This window comes from Corvus hawaiiensis, chromosome 4 (assembly GCF_020740725.1).
Source record: "Corvus hawaiiensis isolate bCorHaw1 chromosome 4, bCorHaw1.pri.cur, whole genome shotgun sequence".
NCBI lineage: Eukaryota > Metazoa > Chordata > Aves > Passeriformes > Corvidae > Corvus > Corvus hawaiiensis.
The window spans coordinates 56,770,381-56,790,910 of record NC_063216.1 but is presented as its reverse complement, the minus strand read 5'-3'; the positions used below and the strand labels follow the sequence as shown (position 1 = coordinate 56,790,910).

General features: G+C 39.6%; 1 protein-coding gene across 3 annotated transcripts in view; it reads right to left on the bottom strand.

The window, feature by feature from the left end:
• The window catches only part of KCND2 (potassium voltage-gated channel subfamily D member 2), a 265,445-nt gene that overhangs the window by 17,740 nt on the left and 227,175 nt on the right, over positions 1 to 20,530 (bottom strand). For all 3 annotated transcript variants that reach the window (XM_048301431.1, XM_048301429.1, XM_048301432.1), the window contains exon 3: positions 2,237 to 2,399. In XM_048301431.1, the coding sequence (XP_048157388.1) occupies positions 2,237 to 2,399 (163 nt within the window). The remainder of the gene's footprint in view (positions 1 to 2,236; positions 2,400 to 20,530) is intronic.

Genomic DNA, 20,530 nt, shown 5'->3' with positions numbered 1-20,530 from the left:
TCAGAGGAGATCTCTCATCCTTACTGTTGGCATCGTTCTGGGGAGCAGAGGAAAAAACACTTGGCAGGATTGCCATTCATCACTTCATGTTCCTGCTTGAAACATACAATGAGCTCACTGTTTTGCAAGGAGAAAAAGTCAGTGATTAACTAAAGCAGTTTCTATTCAGGAAGAGATTATGGGGAATAGCAGCCAGTCTACCAATCTCACTTTTGTGAGATATTTTCTAGTGTCCATCTTTTTTTCACTGACAAACTGTGCTGGGGTTTTGGCTGGGGTAGTGTTAATTTTCTTCACAGTGGCTCATGTGGGGCTGTGTTTTTATCCTTCCAGTTCTCTTCCTGATCCTGCTGGTGGGGGAATGAGTGAGCAGCTTCATGGGGCTTGGATGCTGGCTGGGTTTAGACCATGACACAAATGTAAAGCAGGCCTAGAAAACTCTGTTTTGTGGCATGCAGTAGGAGACAGTTTCTGTCTGAAAAGGTTGTGTCTGCAGCTATTATGAAAGCTCAGAATAGGCACAGTGATTGCTGGGATCAAGCAGATCTATTACCCATGACTGCCACAGTGATCAGGGGCACAGTCAGGAGCACTGTGTTCTGGCTGAGATACAGTGGTTTCTCTGCTGCCATTCCACAAACAGAAGTAGAAAAATTCTTGACAAAAACAAGGTAGTGTAGAAGTGACATGAAGTCAGCTGTGAAAAAGAGGAACACACAGCTGGAACTAGGCTGTGGGACAAAACAACATGCTTTGTTGGGTGGGTGGAATTAGTAGACAGATAAAGTACATTATTTGGATCCCTGAAGTAGCCTATATTTTAGATCAGGTTTCTAGAGAGGTATGAAATTCTTGTGATATGCCTGGTTTCTTTTTATAGCCATTTTCCTCATCTGACAGCATTTTTCCAAGATGTGGCCATTGAAGGGTGCTGTATCTTCCTCCTGGGCCTATGACTTTCTTGGCCATGTACCTTTGTTCCTCCTGATTTTAAGATATTCTGAGAATGCATACATTTATTTCACTGTTTTTATTTTTTTGTAATGAAGAAATCAGTCAAAAAGGTGGCCAGAAAGAAACACGCAAACATTTTTTATCTTTGACCCTGGTGCTGTTGTCGATATGAAGCAGATGCAGCCTGCAACTGCCTGTGCTCCCTGGTCTATATATGCAGTCCCCAGGCATGGTCTGCCTGCACACTTCCCCCAGCAATGATCCTGCTCTCCTGAGACCACTGTAGACTCAGGACCTCTCAAGAGAGGCCATGGGTCCACAAAAAGCCCAAGTGGTGACACCCCAGCCTTGACAATCATGCAACCTGTGTGGCATCCAAAGCCTTCTGACTGCCATTCGCAGAGGAGTGGAAAGAAGGGATCTCAGCTCCCAGAACATGGCTTCAGGTGACAATGGATGTTCTCTGAGCTGCCTGGCACTTCAGAATTCAGAGAAGTGGATTGGAACTAGTGCATTGGCAGTGATATGGAGATGAAAGTGACTGTCCAGGCTTGGCTGCATCACTCCTGATAAAAACTTCTCTTCCCAGCCCCTGACCTTGTCCATATGTGTCAGGGAAGGAAACAGTCTTCTTGTAGATTGAGTGGATATTTTAGTGAGAGACTCAGCAAATCAAGGTAGCTGGAAAAACAGACTTTTACTTTCATTTTTACCTGATTGAGCTGTTTATCTGAAGCCTTTTAAACAAAATAGAGCTGAAGAGACAAGTTGCCCAACAATCAGATTCCCTCAGAGACTGAATCTGGAACTTAAACTAAACCTGGATTAGTGAAGCAATCTGTTAGCAGAGATGTTAGAAATCATTATTAGGTTTGGGGGTTTTGCTTGTTTGGTTGGTTGTTTTGTTGTATTTTTTTTTTTCCTCAGAACATTGTGGTAGAAAGAAAGTCTGCCTGAAAAAATGCAGACGAATCTTCAGTGGGTGAGACTGCAGCTATTGCCTAAAAATACTAGATCTAGTCTAACAAGTAGGATGAATTACCAAAATAATAGGCCTGTACATTTTGACAAAAAAGACAAATGAACCAGCTTTGGTTTGTGTTGGGTTTTTTTTCCTCACTAAAAATAAGACAGTATTTGCATCTAGGACATGGGTTAGGCATGTAGCACATACATATAGTGGTCCTCTTGCTAAGAAATATGCACTATAATTACACACAACATATAGAAAGTCATATTTATTATTGTTCAACAACATAAGGATGAAAAATTAGAAGCTCACCTTCTGTGCCCTGCGCTTGTCTGCTCGTTGATTCTGGTGGTATATACGGCTGAAGTTGGAGACAATTACAGGAACTGGCAGAGCAATGACCAAGACCCCACTCAGGGAGCATATTGAACCAAAAATCTTGCCAGCTATTGTCTTTGGCACCATATCACCATACCTGGGTTAAAGAAAACAAAAGGCTTAATAAAGACAAAATCTCTTCTAATTATTTAATTTCACAATGAATTAATTGCACAATAGCTTTTACTTCTCTTGCAAATAATACTTACATATAGATAATGCTTTATACACATATGCTTATATATGCAGCATGCCCATTGTTGTGCACAAATAATTTTAATTTGAAAAAAATTTTGGGTCTCCTGTCTATCAAACTGGGCAGGTACATCACATTTTACCTGCTGTACTCTTCCCTGGCTGCCTGGATTGCAATGGAGAGAGAATGACCTTGCTAAGAAAAAAAAAAATCAGTGTTGAAGTTCAGTCTTACACTGTTCACTTGTTGAAAGAACTCATCGGTTTCACTGGCAAGATCTGAGAGAGAACACTTGGCAAATTAGATGCTAAACTGAATAATCTGTTGTCTCACTTAAGCTGATATAGTACTTTCATTTAGCAGGGTGACACATTTTTGCAACAGGTTTCCCAGGAGATCATGGACTTTCTATCATTGTATTTTTTCATCTTGGCCGGACAGAAGCATGGCTGACCTAACTTCTTGTTGTTGACATGAGAAGCTGGAGTAGCTGAGCTCCAGATGTCCCTTCTATGGTCTAGGTGAAAGCAAACATGAAAAACTCAAGCCACAAGCAAGCAACCAAATAAATTGTAACTGCCATCCTGGCAGTGCTCAGAATTACTAAAGTTACCACCTTTCTTTATGATGTTGGATGTTGTTTTGTCCAGCAAGTAAGAACAAAGTACTACTGGTGTATGTAAAGGCACTCCAGTGAAAACTTATTAAGAGCTATTAGCTCTTTGCATTTTGCTATATTCTGTAGGGGAGAAGTATGTAATTACATACTACAGAGTTTAATAAAAAGATGAATTACTTTCAAGTACCATTTGGTTTTAAGTTATTATTAAACATTGATTTTAGCTTGTGACTTTAGTATGCTTGTGAACAGAGAGATAGCACATTCCCTATTACAAAAAATTTATAAACTCTTAACGCAACGAAAGAAGTAAAACTGCAGGAGGGACAGTATTTAGAAAATACTATCTGGAAAACAAAACCTGTCTGTTTAGTAGGAGCTGGAAAAATAAAAGAGAAGAGGGAAGAAGTCTTCAAGTCAGTGTCCGAATTGTGTACCTAATCACAAGGAGTGGATAAAAGGGTGAGGATATGGGATGATGGAGAAACTATATGAAGCTAGAGGACACCTTCTAGCAATGAGAGCTCAGCTCATGTCAAAAGGAGGTGAAGATGAATGGTTTGTATTTCGTAAGATATGAGGAAAGTGTTGAACATAAATATTCAAATAAATCGTCATCCAGGCAGATATAATACAGATGACCAAGTCTTAGACTATTGACACAGATTATGTTGTGTTAAATAAATATTTGGTTGCTTTACCAAGCATGTCCAAGATAAAATATTCACATGAATAATATAATCAATATTTCTGCCAATACCGCCCCCCCCCAGAATTTGAATGCTATTAGTTTCTCATTTTGCGACATGCAGGATTGCATGAAAAATACATAATTTAATAGAATCCATCTTTTAAATGAATAATATAGGTGGTCTTAATTAAAGATAACTAAAAACTGGAAAAATACCAGAAAGAGAATCATGCTTTCATTCACATCAACATTTGCACCCTACAACACAGACATTTTTGGTGCTTATTCTTCCTAAAGCCAGAGCTGACTATCAACAGTATGCACGCCCCACTTTTCTTTTCTTTGGGCAAGGAAGTGGAAAAATGACCTTTCAAGGTCTCTTTGACAAATGGGATCCCCAACACCTCACTAACCCCATTTTTTTTCCAGGCAGAATAGAAAAAGCAGTGGGCATAGGGCCAGGGTGGTGGGCTTTGTGGAGAACTCCTAGGATCAAATCACTGGTAAACATTTCTCCTTTACAGTATTCATTAGTTTTACTTCATTGTTACAGATACAATCCAAGTATTTTCATATCTTGCATCAAACTGTGTCAACAGAAACCTGACACAACCGGATTTTGAAATGCAAAATTTACACATGCCCAGTGCTAGAGCTCTTAAATTAGATCTCTTAAATGAGATTCCTAAACCTATGTTTAGATGCTCATAACTTGAAATGCTGAACTGCTGGACCTCCATAAGCTTACATTGTCACTGATGGCAGCTGTGGACAGACGGCATTGCTAGCTCTAATTAATTTGGCTTGAAATTGCTCAGGGATATAGTTCATCCTGCTGATAATGTGACACTATAATTATATGAATCAAGAGCAGACTGAAGCTTTAGGAGTTGTGACAGGAACCACAAGCTCATCTATCTCTAGCATTTCTGTATTTATGTGTGGACCTAACCAGTGACATAAGCAGATGCCTTTTCAAAATGTTTTAGTGTTACAGAGTGAAATAAAAAATTTAAGATTGTTTGACACAAGAAGGTACTTTGCAATGTTTTTCTTACCTTCTGGACAAAATGTCATGCAGATGCATATACTGCTTACTTTAAAATAACTTGCTTTTGGTTACTTTTCTTTCTTAGTTTGCATCAGTTTCAATACAGTGACATTTTCCAAAGGTAATTCTGCTTGTCTGTTATTTAGTGCTAGTAATACCTTTCACATCATTAATAATTCTTACATAATTGGGTTTTCTTCTGCTGCTAACCACTGTGTTGGAGATGTTTAAATAAAATTATGGTAAGAAAAAATTACTTCAAAGAAATTAGTCTTCCCAATTCTCACAGGGAGAGAAACATATTTGGTTACTTTTGTGACAAAACAGAGGTTTTGCTACATTTACCCTGGTTAGCCTTGCCCTCCTCTGGGACAGTGACACAGATTTTAGTCTAGTGTGTAGTCAGAATTGTTACTGAAGTTCCTCCTCCTGGATTAAACATTAACTTTAGTTATACCTCATATGTCACTGAACCAACAATGGAAATGGAGGACATAAAATGAAGGGAAAATTCCTTCTATAACCCTAACTGCAATTGTTTTAACCTTTGGAAGCTCTAAACTAAAAAAAGATTGTAACTCCATTTTCAGATGGCAGGGAAGCTTCGAGGTGATACTATTTCAAGGTGGAAAATTCATACTTGACCTCTTAAACAAATTCTAAATTCTGCAGAAAATCTGATTTCTTCAGCCATAGAGACACAACAAATGTAGAATCTTATTAAGCAATTTTCACAGACTCCCTTTTCAAAAGAGAACTATTTTAAGGTTTTATCTAGTGCTACTCTGCTTGTCTCCCTTTTCCTCAGGCTGGAACTGCAAACATATTCTCCTTCATTTGTTTTTTTTTCCCTAATTGTGGTCTTTCCATAGCTTTCTATATCGTCTGTTCTGCATATGTCTATTATTGTAGCCAAAGCTCAAGCCAGTCTTTGGGCATTCGTGATTTGTACTGACAATCTAATTTTGTAATGTCAAAAGTGTCATCCCAATATTTTATGTGCTGGATGAATGAAGAAAAAGAGGCTTCATACTGATCCCTGATATCAGTCAGGTGCATTCTACTTCAGTAGCCCTAAAAAAGGGAAGAGAAAAGGCTATTACAAACTAGATGTGTCGATCAAGTTTTATCAAATTACAAGTGAGAAACAACATATCAAGCTAATGCTTAGGTTTTACTAGATGTAGTCCAGACAGGCCAGATGGGCTGTTGCTTGCAGTCCATGGATATCTGTTCACTAAGTGACACTGTACAGGGATGGATGGATGGATGGATGGATGGATTTAAAGGCATGTATGTTTGTCTCAGTTGTTTGTATTCATCAGGTGACAGATAATTTTTGCATATTTAACTCCTTACTGCAAGACAAGACAGCAAGCCAGTGGATTCCTTCATTTTGCAAATAGTGGATCTTTCAGAGTGTTGATGTGAGTAACGTGGGTGTGATGTAGCACTTTCCATGATAGACTGGGGGGAATGAAATGCAGCTTGAATCACACACAGAAGACAGAGCTCTTGCAGGATCTTGGGAAACACAAATGCATTTAGGGTTACTAATGCCCAGCCAGTAATCTCAGCATTGCCATGTCAGATCTCACCCATGGACATCCACTTGCCAACACACTACTGCTTTTCTAACTGATGAGTGGAATATATCTGGTGTTGCATACCCATAATTCAAGAAATCTCAGGCAACACAGGCTCTATTTGTGGCATCATCAGCTATTCATCTTATTCCTGAATCTAATGAAACCCAGTTTTTGATGGCTGTAAGATGAAATATTTCGTAAGTCAAAGGTCCAAATTATAACTGAAATTAATCATACGTTTTGGGCATTTTTCCTTGATGTGAGAGACAATGTATTTTCTTTAATAATCTTAAAAAATGAGAAGGACAATGCTGCTTATTTAACTCCTCTTTGCTTGTTTGTTTGTTTTAACACAGGAGTAACTTTTTTTTTCCAATTGAAAAATAAGTGTATTGTGGATGTCAAAATAAATAATGACAGAATTTGTAATTTAGCATATTTTTGTGTGTGTTACATCAGAAATTAATATTTGAAATAGCTCACTTTGGGTCAAAACAACTCCAAGTGACCTCTGTACCAAATCTGCAGAATTGGAGGACATATATAGGAAGAATAAATCCAGCATTTGCATTTTTGCCAAGCCTAAATACTCAAGGCTGAGACTGGCAGACACAGTAAAGGATAAAAAAACCCTCGCTACGATAAGGCTTTCTGACACTAGAGGGCGTAAACGCCATTAAAACCAAATGCAACTGCTGAAACATTTTAAAATGCGTGTTACAGGTACATATGCCCTCCTCCACCTCGTTCGAATTAATTTACATTCTTTAAAGAATTATTACATTGATTGATGTCTGTTGTCTGCTCCCATATTGTTTGCTGAAAAGGAAAGCTAGTAACATTTTTTGTTTTCGAACATGTAAAACATGTCAGAAAATAATGGAGTTGTAAAATAGATAGACATTAAAATTAACTTGGTAATACTTATTTTAAAAGCAAGGCAATTTATGATCAAAGAATAATTGAAATAGTATGAGATCCATGGAAACTAAACAATCTTTGTAGAAGCCAGCACAGCTCATATTCCTTCATGTGTGGGAGACAAATGACACTTCCCAGTAGATTTAGCAGGTCATCCAGGCAGAGATCAAGATTTTTGCACTGGAGTTGATGAAAAGAACAGTGCCCTGCCATCCCAGGGCCAGGGCTATCCTCCTGCCCTCCAGCTGCTCGCTTGCTCTGTGCAGGGTTGGCTCTTTATCCACTTGGGTGGGATGATGATGCATCTGCTCTTATCTCCTGCCTCAGCTAATGGCTCTTTCCTCTTCTCCAGGAGAAGCCCCAGAGGCTGCTCTGGTGAGAAGATTATACAGTTGCTCATTGGCCCATGAGTTTAGGCTGCCAGCCACCCACTTAGGCACACGCTTACATCCCGGTATAGGAGAGTAGGCAGGAAAAGACATTCCCATCCTCTCTGACATTAACAAACAATAACCATGAGGAATCTGCAGCCTTACTGTCCTGTTTTTGGCCAGCTCTGAAAATAGCCTAACGATTTTGGAAAAACAATTTCTACTAATGCAAAAGATTGCTGGTTGTGTGAGATGCAGAACAACATTACACAGATTACTTCAAATTTTATTCCAGCCTAGGAAGATTCTGCATGGAATTGCAAATAATCTTCCTGGATGCTTTTACTGCTGTGCAGGGCCCTCTGCTGCAATAGCCCTCTCTTCTGCCTAACAGTGATGGACATGGTCCCCTCTGGGCCCACAAATGTTCCTTCAAGCGCTGGCCAGAATCATCATTCATGAATGATGAAAACCACATCTGCTTCTCAAAAGTGGTAGTGCTCCCTGGGTTTTCCAGCCTGCTGTGCAAGAGAATTAAACTAGTGCCCCTGCACCTGGCTGGGTTAGCAGTTCCTGAAATACAGAATTTCTAACAAAAGTCAGGGGATTTGAGGGGGAGGGAGGTTGTGTTTTTGTTTTGTTTTGTTTGTATGTGCACCAGGGTTTTCACTTAAACAGATTTGCACAGGTAGGACTTTAGTACTCGGAGGTCAAAACACAGGAACTTTTGCTTTGTTAAAAGCAAAAGCTTTTAGGCTTGATCAAGGAAACACTCCCAGCTTCTCGCAATCCAGACCAAGTTTCAGATAACCAAATTCCTTCTGTCTTCATTTACCATAAAATATTAAATTCAAAGAGGTAAAAGATATCTTTTGTTGTCATCTCTCCCTCACTGAATAGGAAAACTTAATATCCTACCTGTTCCTGAGCAAATCATCACAGAAGTATGATCTCTGGTCCATGCTGCATGGGGGATTTTTAAGCTACCAGAGGTACAGCTCAGCTGACTCCCAACAGCAGCATTACAGTCACAGACATACTACTGAGGTGGCATTTCTGTTTGGTTTTTTCCCCCAGACTTCAGAAGCAGAAATAAGCATGTTTGTTTTTAGGAAAAAGAGAATGTTTCTGAATGGATCCAACACTTCATATTGATAAGAAAAGCAACATAGCAGTAAAACTGTTCTTGATGTAAAACTTGCAAGCTGCCTTTCCAAGTGTTCCCTAAATCATGGTGGTTCTCACAATACACTGGCCATCACCCATACACACAGGTGAAAATGTGCCTTCTTTAGAGTTTGTAGGCAAAGGTTTGCACGACCCTTCACACAGAACCCGAATCCTGTGGCAAGTGCAGGAGCTCTCAGTCTACGCGGTCCTGCCATTGCCCAAGCCATGTCCTGACTGAAGGTGACACTGACACTGTGACAATCACTGCAGAACATCTCTGCAGTGGAAGCTTGTGCTTCCAAACCCCATTTTTGTTTAAAGTGATGTAGAGATCACGTCCCATTATGGAGTAACTCAGAATTGAGTCTTCCAGCAGTGGTTTTTGTGATGGAGATGCTCTCCTGAGAGATCTGCCATCTTATTCGGTGGGATTTTTTGCTTAGTTTACTGGATGGAGGACTGTATGTCAGCAATAAAATTTATCAGCTAGACTGCCACACACTCTGCAAGGGATGAGTGACTGCTTAAGCCCTGCCTTTGGGCTCTCATGGGCATATGAATAAACCAATCTCAATTAACTGCCTTCAGAAGTAGTAGACTAGCTCTGGGACTAAGCAGATATATTGCAAGGGAGAAAATACCAGTTAACCACTTTAACTTGGAGATCACTTAAAAAGAGACCATTACTAGAAATATAGAAACTAACCATTCTGCGAGTACAAAAAGAAGTTCTATGGATAAAGCAATACTACAGGCATGTCAAATTACATGTGACAATTGCTAAATGGGGTTCTTGTCTAAAGAGAGTGCTGTAGATGGTTATAAAGCTGTTCCCTAGAGCCTGCAAGCTGCTTGGTAACTAAATGCTGGCAAGTTGACACTAATTAGCCATTTATTTCAACATTACATCCAACAACAGATAATATAAATTGCTACTGGTAATAATTTTAAGTGGAATTTCTAAATAAGCATTTCAACTGTGTTGCCTTAAGGAGTCAGCCTGTACAGTTATAATTTGAAAAGTATCTAAGTTGCTGTTTGGGAGCTAATTCTGTTTTAAAAACACTTCTGTATGTGCATGTGAAATGAACCAGCTTTGAAAGAATGAGTCAGATGTAAGTAAAAATGACTTAATTTCTTAAAATCATCTTTATCCCAAGAATATGATATCAGATAAACATTGAATTAATTTATTATTTTGTTGTATTACTTTAAAATTTTAAGTCTTTAAGATACCATGGTGATGGACAGAGAATAAACACCTGGCTAGATGATATTTCATAAAATGGTAAAAATGATTACAGGAAGAATATACTTTTCCACTGTTACTCAAATACTTTGTATTTTCTGGGGTCTGATGCAGGCATACAATTTTTTTCATCCTATTATACGTAAAGCCAAAAGTAACTAAGAGAGAGAAAAAAAAAAAAGACAATTTGATCTTTGCTCCTGTAATTCTGGCTTACTTCACAAAGAGAAAATGTTCCAAGGTCTTTGCTGCTAAAAATCAATGACTTGTATTACTTAGTTAGGACCTAATTTTCTAACAGTTCTTTTGTCAGAGCATGCACCCACACAGAAACACATATATAGGATGAACTGTCCAGCTCTTTCATAGCTTATAAATCAACAAAAAAATGCCAATAATAGTTCAGACTGAAACTTCATCTACCCTAATATTCAGTCTCCAAAATTGAACCTGAAGCAAACAAACATATAGGGAAAATAATCAGCTAACTATACATGATAATATCATTGAATGAATATCATTCCATCCTTCAACCACTTACAAATAACTGAAGAAGTACCAGAGCTACAATATTTTTTTTTGTAATTAGTGATTCTTGGTGGGTTGGACTTCCATGGGCTTTATTTTGACCCTTTAAATTCATGCACGTTTCTGGCATTCACAACACTGTTTTGTAGTTCCTTGGTCAGTGTCCTTTTGACTGTTCTGGCTGCAGATCCTTCTTCCGTGTGATGCCCCCAGCCAGGTTCTTGTATTCAAAAAAGCATCTGGTGATATTCTGTAGCCAGCCTCCTCCTGCCTCTTGTTTTCATACCTACTTACCTTATCTCTTTCCTAGGCTGACAAGTCCTACTGTGTTCATACAGAATCTGCTCCCTATATTTGATCATACTTTTTTGCCCTTTTTGGAATCTCCACTAATTTTTTTTTACACTATTTGCGGGAAAACAAGACCTGCGCACAGTTTTCTAAGAAGAGGTATAGACCAGTTCAGGATAGCTTATATTTCTGATCCCAACTTGGACAGTGAGCCATTATTACTCACCATGTTAATGCATGATTTCTTACTCTTGCTATTTCTCTGTCCAAATCTTTATTAGTGGGAGCTGATAAAATTTGCCTTGCTTCCCAGATATCTATCACTGACAGAGGAAAAGGAGCTGTTGGGCTTCTGGCATAGCACGGGTGTTTTGATGACTGTCATCACATAATTTGTACAAAATAATCAGTGAAATGGCATAGCTCAGCCAGCACCTGTGCCAGCCAGACAAAGAAAACTCACCCCTAGATTTGTACCAGCATTTAGGTTAAAAGGAATGAATCTTTGTTTGTCCTATGGCTATGACTTTTTCCTTTTGTGGTGTTTTTTTCTTCGCACTTTGTTCTTTCAGAAAATTCTTTCTTGGGAGAACTGGATTAAAAAGCAATATAATGTTAAGAGACAATGTTTTATATCTCATGGAGAAATGAACAAATATGAACCAGGATGAATGCACACCAATCCCAAAGACTCAGTATTTTAAATAAATGGATGCAAATAAAATAGAGTATAAAGTATTTCTATCAGTTCCTGTGTGAGACATTAACCAGAAGCAACATGAACATCTGGCTATAAAAGGCCTCACCTTTAAAAGCAGCACCCTCTCCAGCCATTCTTCACATCAAAGGTTAGAGGTAAAAGATGAGCAATGCCTTCAAGTGAGGGTCTGGCCATGGTGCCCAGTAATGACTGAACAAAGACACCGCAGTGCTGGTGGTAAACAGGAGCAGTGTGAGATGTACTGACTACACCAAGGGTTGCTGTAAAGAGAGCCCAGTTCCAGGCTCCATCGATTCCCAGCAGGATGGGCAAGAGTTTGACACATCCTTCCTGGGAAATGGTTCCAAAGGCAACTGCTAAATACCACCCATCTAATCTCCCCCACCTGGCCTTGGTTCGTGGGCACTCTCTGTTCCCTCAGACACCTCATGAGCACATGGAAGACGACAATCCCACACAATTCTGTGTCATTCTAGGAACATGCTATTTGGTAAAGCTTTTCAGCATTGTGACTAAAATTAGGATTGAGCTGTGAAGCACAATTTTGGTGCAGATTCAAACACACTTTCTGAAGCCCAGGGGTATGTTTTGATGTTCCAGTGGAGAGAGAGTTTTCCTATTAGTTGTGTGATTAGGTATATTCCAGTGCTCATCCCAGAAATATTGCTGAAAATTTTATGTCATTTATTTCTTCTACCTTTTTCCTTTTAGTTGCAATACTTGTGCTAAATAGCAGCAAATTCAAAATAAAGCATTTATATGCCAATCCATTCCTAAATTTCTCTTGAGTATATATTAGCCATCAGGTAAAACTGCTCCAAGTATAAATCACATTAACACTAAAAAGCACTGTGAAAGTTTGCAAGGACAGCCATGCCTCTTTTTATGACAGCTACTGGGCACAGCACCGAGATCTGTGAGCTGATTTCACCTGGGAATCAAATCCAGCTGCTCCCATGTTCAAGTAAAACTCTGACTGACAAGAGGTTTTCACCACTGCTGGCCTTCATGCTGTTCAGCACTCTAATGGGCAGATCAAGATCTAGGGATGATTCCCAGCAAATTTGCAACTCCTGCTTTTTTTTCAGCAGGACCCATCCCACAGGGAGGTCTGCTGCCTCCTTGGGGCCTGGGTAAGGGATTTTACTTGGAAACTCCCTGATCTGTTACAACCCTCTGACTATTAGCCTCTATTAGTTGTCAGGTCCGTAGTGATGAGATTGAAGAAATGAGTCCTGAAGCAATCGAAATGGACTTCAGGGCACTGGGGCATTTGATCAAAGGAGTATGTATGCAAGGAGTGTGGTTCAACAAGGCCAAGTGCAGGGTCCTGCCCTTGGGTCACAACAATCCCATGCAGAGCTACAGGCTGGGGGCAGAGTGGCTGGAAAGTCGCCCAGCAGGAAAGGACTTGCACCTGGTGGTTACAGCTGGCTGAAAACGAGCCAGCTTGTGCCCAGGTTGCCAAGAAGGCCAGTGGCATCTTGGCTTGTATCAGAAACAGTGTGGCCAGCAGGGAAAGGATTGTCTATCTGTACTTTGCACTGGTGAAGCTACACCTCAAGTCCTGTGTCCAGTTCTTAGCCTCTCAATTCAGGAATGACATTGAGGTGCTGGAGCAAGTCAGAGGTGGAACAAAGAAGCTCGTGAAGGGGCTGGAGCACAAGTCTTATGAGGAGGGGCTGAGGGAGCTGGGGTTGCTTAGTCTAGAGAGAGGAGGCTCAGAGGGGACCTCATTTCTCTCTACAACTACCTGAAAGGAAGTTGTAGCCAGATGGGGGTTGGCCTCTTCTGCCATGTCTCAAGTGAAAGGGTGAGAGGAAATGGCCTCACATTGCACTGTGGGAGGTTCAGATTAGATATTAAAAAAAAAAATTGCTGAAAGAGTGGTTGGACATTGGAATAAGTTGCCCAGGGAGGTGGTAGAGTCACCATCTCTGGAAGTGTTTGGGTAGTGTCTGGATGTGGCATTTGGGGATATGGTTTAGGGGTGGTTACAGTGGTGCCAGGTTGATGGTCAGACTAGATGATCTTGAAGGTCTCTTCCAACCTTGGTGATTCTGTAAAGTTCCCAGACTACAATGCAGGTTTGCTTTTGCCCATTGGCACACCTTCCAACTTAAAAACATTCTGGTTCTTCTTCCATATATTTAGTTCCATTAGACAACACAACTTTAGTTATGTTAAAATACTGATAGTATAAATATCTTTAAAATGTTCTTGAAATACTAAATAGAATTATTGCCTTCTCTTTACAAATAATCATCCTCCCAACTTTCTATTTATTACTTGTTTTGCTTCACATATTCTCACCTCCCTTGAAAATAGGCTTTTGTGTCACATTCAGCACTGGCCAATTAGGCCAAGCTAATTTTTTGCTTGCCAACACAACCACCAATGGACCTCTATTATTTTTATATTCCTTCAGGCAGAGCTGAAAAACATGAAATAGCTTTTGTCAGTGTGACACAGCTACTAGTGTAGTAGGCCTAAGTCTCTAGGGATCTCTGCCAAATATTGAATACTTCACTTATTGTTTTCTCTAATGCCTACTTGAAATCTGTTCAACCAAGTGTAAAAGGTACTCATATATTTTTATACACACACACAATATATGATATGTTATCTATATTATTATAATTATATACTAGACTTTCTACATTACATATACACACTTAGGTAAGACTAAGAACTTTCCCTGTAAAGTAATAATAATTCCATTGTAAATCTTTTGTGCATTAAAAGATTTATCACAATCCAGCGTCTTAGTGTCCCTTTCTAGCTAGTAGTCAGTAGAGTAATTTTTCTGAGAACATCTACTGTTATTTTGTATCAGAAATCCAGGTTCTTCCTTTTCATGACATTTTTCATGCCTTTCAATTTAGAATATATTTAAGAAAACATATCAGCTGCAATGGACCATTTACTAATTTTTCGCTCGGTGTAATAATCTTTTTTGCTCTTTTCCAATTCTCAGAGATTTCTGAACTTGCTCAGGTAAGTCCAGGAGAATCAAAACAACTCATGTACTTCTAGTCTAGCAAAACAAAAGCGTCTTCTGAGTTCACTCAAGGCTCTGCACAATTTGGCTTTCCATCAGTGCTCAATCACTCCAAACCTTGAAAGAAGGAGGTGATGCTGTAGCCTGGCAGAGTAATCAGCTTCAGCTGAGCATTGTTTTCTTGCAAAGAAACCAAGAGCCTGTATGAGCTACTCTGCCCAGGGACAGCTTAACCCTCACCCTCCCAGCCACCAGGCACTGCCTCTGCAGGCTGTAAAAGCTTGGTGCTGTGTGGTTTATGTAATTTAAATAGGGAAATTTGCAACAACTACAATTACAAATTGAATTATTGAATCAATGGTTTCAGATGTCCTCTCTTCATCAATCTGTGGAGTGTGGAGCTTGACTGGTTAACCACACTGGCTCTGAGTCTTGACACAAATTTGAATGGATATCTTTGGATATGGCAATGTAGTAGCATGTTACAAAGAGTAGAACTGGGTCTGCCTCTGCCAGTTTTGATGGTGCATTTTGTAATGTGACCTCTTGTGTGCTAGTAATTGGACTCAAGCCACCAATGAATCTCTGAACATTAGCACACTGCAATGACACAGTAATGACTTTCTGTCACTACTAACCCTATTCCTATTTGAGTTCATGTCCCGTGACTGAGGTTCTGTATTTCACTACCAATCCTCTCAGTCTTTCAGGCATAAAGCTTCATAATACTGACCACTACTATTCTTTTCACAGGTAGCAAAGAAATAAATTTTCCGTGTTTTTTTTCTTCTATTTTAAAGAAATGTTTACCTCTTTCTTGTATGCAACATTTAAAAACTTTGTTTTCAAAATGTAACTTTTTAGAGATTGCTGATAAACCTTGAATTTTCTAATGGATTGCTCAGAAATGGAGCTTCTTGACCACGCCTAAATGTAATTTCATTACATTTTAAAATGCAAATTCTGTAGAGTTTCAGTGTTCATTAAAAAGTCTGAAGCTTGGTAGAAAATTTGTCAGATGCCAATGGTAAACAGAAGGATTTTGGAAGGTCGCATGAGACTTCTTTTCCCAGAGTGATGCAAATATATATTCCCTACATGTGTTGCCGAGAAATCATGCAATAGGGAATGCTGGAAAGGGATTTTCTCAATCTCTTCCTGTGCAGCCTGAATTTCATAAAATGCTTATAAGCCTGGTTTAAGTGAATAATCAAACCATAGCTACAAGAAGTCTTGTAATTTTTTTCCTAATTAATTTTCATTTTTGAATTTCATCATGAAGAAAACTATCCATCAAGGGTGAGTAAGGTCTTTAGAGGCTACAGCTTTTACGAAGGATCAAATCCCTCATGTATGAAAACTTTTTGATCCCAGCTATCCAACAGATGGTTTGACTGCACTGAACACCAAGGCTGGAACTCAGAAGGAGCACCTGCACTTCTTCCCCAGCTTTTGGAAGGAAAGCCTTATTCTATCCTCCTCCTTCTTCAGGTTTGGAAAGACAAACCTGTTTCACTTAAGCTGATGGCTCAGTGTATTTTTCTGCAGAATGTAGCCCTCCGTGTAGCATGGATCCAAATTCTGTAACGGACTACGAATTCAGTCTCACAGCACTACTTTGGCTTTTTTCCCACCAATTGGCTTACACTGACCTTCCCCAGAGGGCAAACTCCATTTTTAGGTGTCTAATTCTCTCATCATTATTTGGCACAGCCTGTGTGCAAACCGTTCTGCCTAGTAATTAGATACTGCAGTGCTCAGGGTTGTGACACCAGACTTTCTGAATCATTAGTATTATGCCTCCACTGTAATTCTTTCCCCTTCCAAAGGTTGTGTGTCATGCTCAGAGAAAGGCTGTGGTGTGTCAGACCTGAAAGCACTACAAAAGTTGCTTTTTCAGTAGAGATTCCTGTGCTGCAAAAAGGGGTCCTTCTGCTTATCCACCCTCTGCAATGAATTCCCCAGATCAGTGATTCCTGAACATTTTGAACCATACACTAGCTTGCTTTGAACTACTGCGAACCTTTAGAATTGCATGGTTAATTGAGAACACTATAAAAGCAATGTACTACAGATCATTTATCTTGGCCCTGCAGGCTGTATTTTTGGACCCCTTCATGTAAACAATAACAAGCAAGTAAAGCTCCTCCTGACCAGCGCTCTCACCTTAGCTGAAAGATTATTTCCTGAGCCACTCTCTCCAGCTTGACCTCAACATCCACAGCGGCATCGAAGAATAATCTATGAGTCTTTACCTGCCTCCACTTTAAGTATAACTATATTTGATGTATTTATCTTTCTGTATGTCAAAATCCATTTGGAACTCTAACCAATATCTGGCAGTTCTCATGCTTAATTTTGCCTGTGCCATTCACTGAAAATTTTGTCCTTGCACTTAAAATTTCTACTCAACCTTTTGGTTCAAACTGTGTTTCTTTTATCTCTACAACAACAGACATGGTTTAATGAGGAATGCCAAACCCTCTCCCTTTTATGCATTTTCAATTAGTTTTGCTTCTCACCCAGTATAAATCACTTTCTAGAGACCTTTATATAACAAGTCTTCTTTTCTGCTGTCAGGTTTGTTGTTTTCAGTGTGTTGAGCATTGTTTTCCTTCCTTTTCTCCTTGACTTTCTTATTATAGGTACTTTCTTGTTTGTGCCCACTTTATAACTGCACAGCTTTGGGGCTTGAGCAGGAATCCTGGGAGAAGAGAGCTAATGCTGCACTCCTGATGCAAACCAATTACACACCTCAAAGCACTACTTCTCCATGAGCTGCCTGACAACTGTCCCCTGGGTTCCCACTGATTTTCACCTCTGTACAGAATTTGTGTGTCTAGGGAATGAGTGGAGAAATGACCTGTTGGCCTTGAGCTGTTACATGGTACAGAGGCAAAAGAGTGACAGGTATGACTTCATGTCCCTGCTGTGGATGTTGTGCCATGTTGCACACACTTATCTCCAGAAGTGATTTTTGTTCTCCTGTGGGAGATGGAGTTGGTGTCTCATGATTGCAAGGACTCTTAAACCAACTTACAGCTCAGAGATTCAACATAGTAAAAATCATAGATGTTCAATTTTTTTCAAGAGTAATGTCTTCAAAAGTACTATTTTCAAGGGCAGTATAGTTTCCAGTGACTGATTAGGGCTGTATTCTAACCTCATTACTTGCAACTACAGTTTCACCTATGCCAGAGGGTTTTTTTGAGTATCCACTTTCAGCTCAAAGTGTCTGATGCTTGCAGTCTGCTTACAATCTATATCTGATTGCAGAGGAGACCCCACCAATGCTGATAGTAATTCTGTTTCTTGTGATAATAAGGCACATTACTTAATGAGGTAATTAGCATGGTTCATATTAATGTTTATCTTCTGCAAGAGACCTCCCATACCTTTACAGAATATGCTCTGCTCTCACAGCTGTACTGGTCTCTTGTGCCCTGCTTAACTCCACCTGGCACCAGACCAGAGGTTCTCCTTGATGCTGTCTTTCACCCTCAGTTGCAAGCATTCTTCTTAGGGGAAGAATGTGAATCTGCTCCACTCCGACAACCACTGCCAAGATGCACAGCAATGGGACAGACTATTCTCGTTCTTTTAATTTCCATACTTAGGATTCCTTCTAGCACTACAAAAAACGAACTAATAATACTTTTCATAGAAAGAGTGTAAGTATTCAAGCATCTGAGACTGGCTAATCATAGTCCTTTTATTGTGACTCCTGTCATATTTTCTGGGTTTTCTCTGGTGCATTTAAATCATCTTTCACCCTACTGGCAAACTTTAGAATGTGAAATCTCAGAGTTACTTGTGCTGGAGAGGATAGATCAGTTCTGGGTGTTAGAAAGCTAAAAAGCCACTAAACTACATTTTATTGCTTTCAAAGTAGGGCAAATTTTGGTTATAGATATTAGGAGACATTTCCTTTCTTTTTACTCAAAACTGTGCTATTACAGGCTCATAAGTCAGAGAGCAATTCAAGCTCTCTCTCTCTCCAGGCCTTTCTTTCCTTAATGTGCTCATCAGCATTAACCACCAAATGCATTTGCCTTAGGAGCTAGAAGATCTCTATGTCCTATTATCAACATTAAGTCTTTAATAAATAGGCATGCAGGTATATCACTGGTCTGTTCCTCTTCAGAAAGAGTGGGAAGGAGTGGAGAAAAAGTCTACAGGAGGTCAACTCTCACAGGAAAGAAAATAAAAGACCAAATTAATAGAAGCTTCTTAGGGAGTAATGCAGCAATTCCCATCTGTGCCAATAATTCAGAACACAGCTGAACAGTATTTTTCCTTCTGATTTTATATTATGACACTTTTGTTTTCCTCCTCCCTTCTGCAGCCTAAAAATGCTCCATCTGTCTACTAGCCTCTGATCCTCCCAGTCATAAGAACTACTGTCCAGTCAGTGGAACTCAAATTTTAGTTTGTAGGATCATGCCTTAAAGGCTTTGGGATCCTGTGCTCATAAAAATATGTGTGTCACCATATGTGTACCATGAGAATAACCTCACAGAGAAGAGCAGAGGGTCTGAGGGAAAAGAAGAAAGAGGTGTCCAGGGACAGGGTTCCTGTTCCTCAGGGATTATACATGTGTATAATAACACAGCCATGCATGTGGTCCTCCTGCTCAGTGATTAAGTGCTGTGAAGGTTAGGTGAGGGAACCATGTGGATGTGTTGGTCACCTTTTCAAGAGATTTACCAGCTTTAGCTCAATGCTGTCTGGCATAGACCCCAGACCAGGACTGGATTTCATCCACCAGCTCACAGGGTGGGCAGAAGAGACATGCAACCCAGTGGCTGTAGCTCCAGCATATTTCTACTCAGTGCTGCTGGTATCCCACAGGGAGAGGGCCACTGCTTCTGCTCTGAGTAAAGGGTAGTCTGTGACCCTCAGTGGACAATATGGACCAGATTTTACCAGGATGTGGTTGCTGGTGACTCTAAGACAGTGACTCAGCTCATCTTCATCCATTCTATCCTTCTGACATAATAATTGTGCAACTAGTAAAAATGAGCAATGCAACAAAAGCAGACAGTGGGGATAGATTTCCTGAAATACAGGGTTTGTCAAAGTGTAGTTATGACATAGTGGTGCCAAATTCCTGTTATTACAAGTGTTTGCTGCAATAAGAAGAGTAAGCCTTAAATAGTGCTGGAGAAACACTAAAGACAATCAAAACTTTGTGACAGTCCAAGTTATTGATGCATTTTAGCTTGTAGATAAGGGATTGAGCAGATTTACTTAATCCTTTAAAAAAACCCTCCACCTTAAGTAGTTTATAAACCTAAATAACATATTACTTGAAAAATAAATCAGAATGTGACGTAAACCAACAAGTGTAATAAATGTTGTTGTTCTTCCAAAAATCTTTTGGACATGTCAGATGTAATTACATTGATACTTATTTTATTCTATTCCCATAAAAGGGATGAATTTGTGGAGGCTGTGTACTGCATTATATCTAGCCTTTTCTACTAAGCTGAGCTGTTATGCAAGAAGTGCATTAGGGCTACAGCGTAGCTCTTGCCAAAGGCCGGGTGGCACCATAAAAAAAAGAACACTTAGCAGAGGAGACTTCATTAAAATATTTATCTCTTTCTTCTGTAGACAAGCAGTTTTGCTTTGTAGGAGTAAAAATCCTATTGTTACAGAGTCATGGATGCTATTTTTGGTACCCGAGTCTGTCAAGGTCTCAGGGTAGCAGTCACGGAAGCCTAACACAATTTTTTTTTGTCCATTTTTTATAAATAATGCCTTAAACCCCCATTCCAGATCTTATCTGTAGCACTTGAGGAGGAAAAGAGGACCTTAAGAAGAAAGA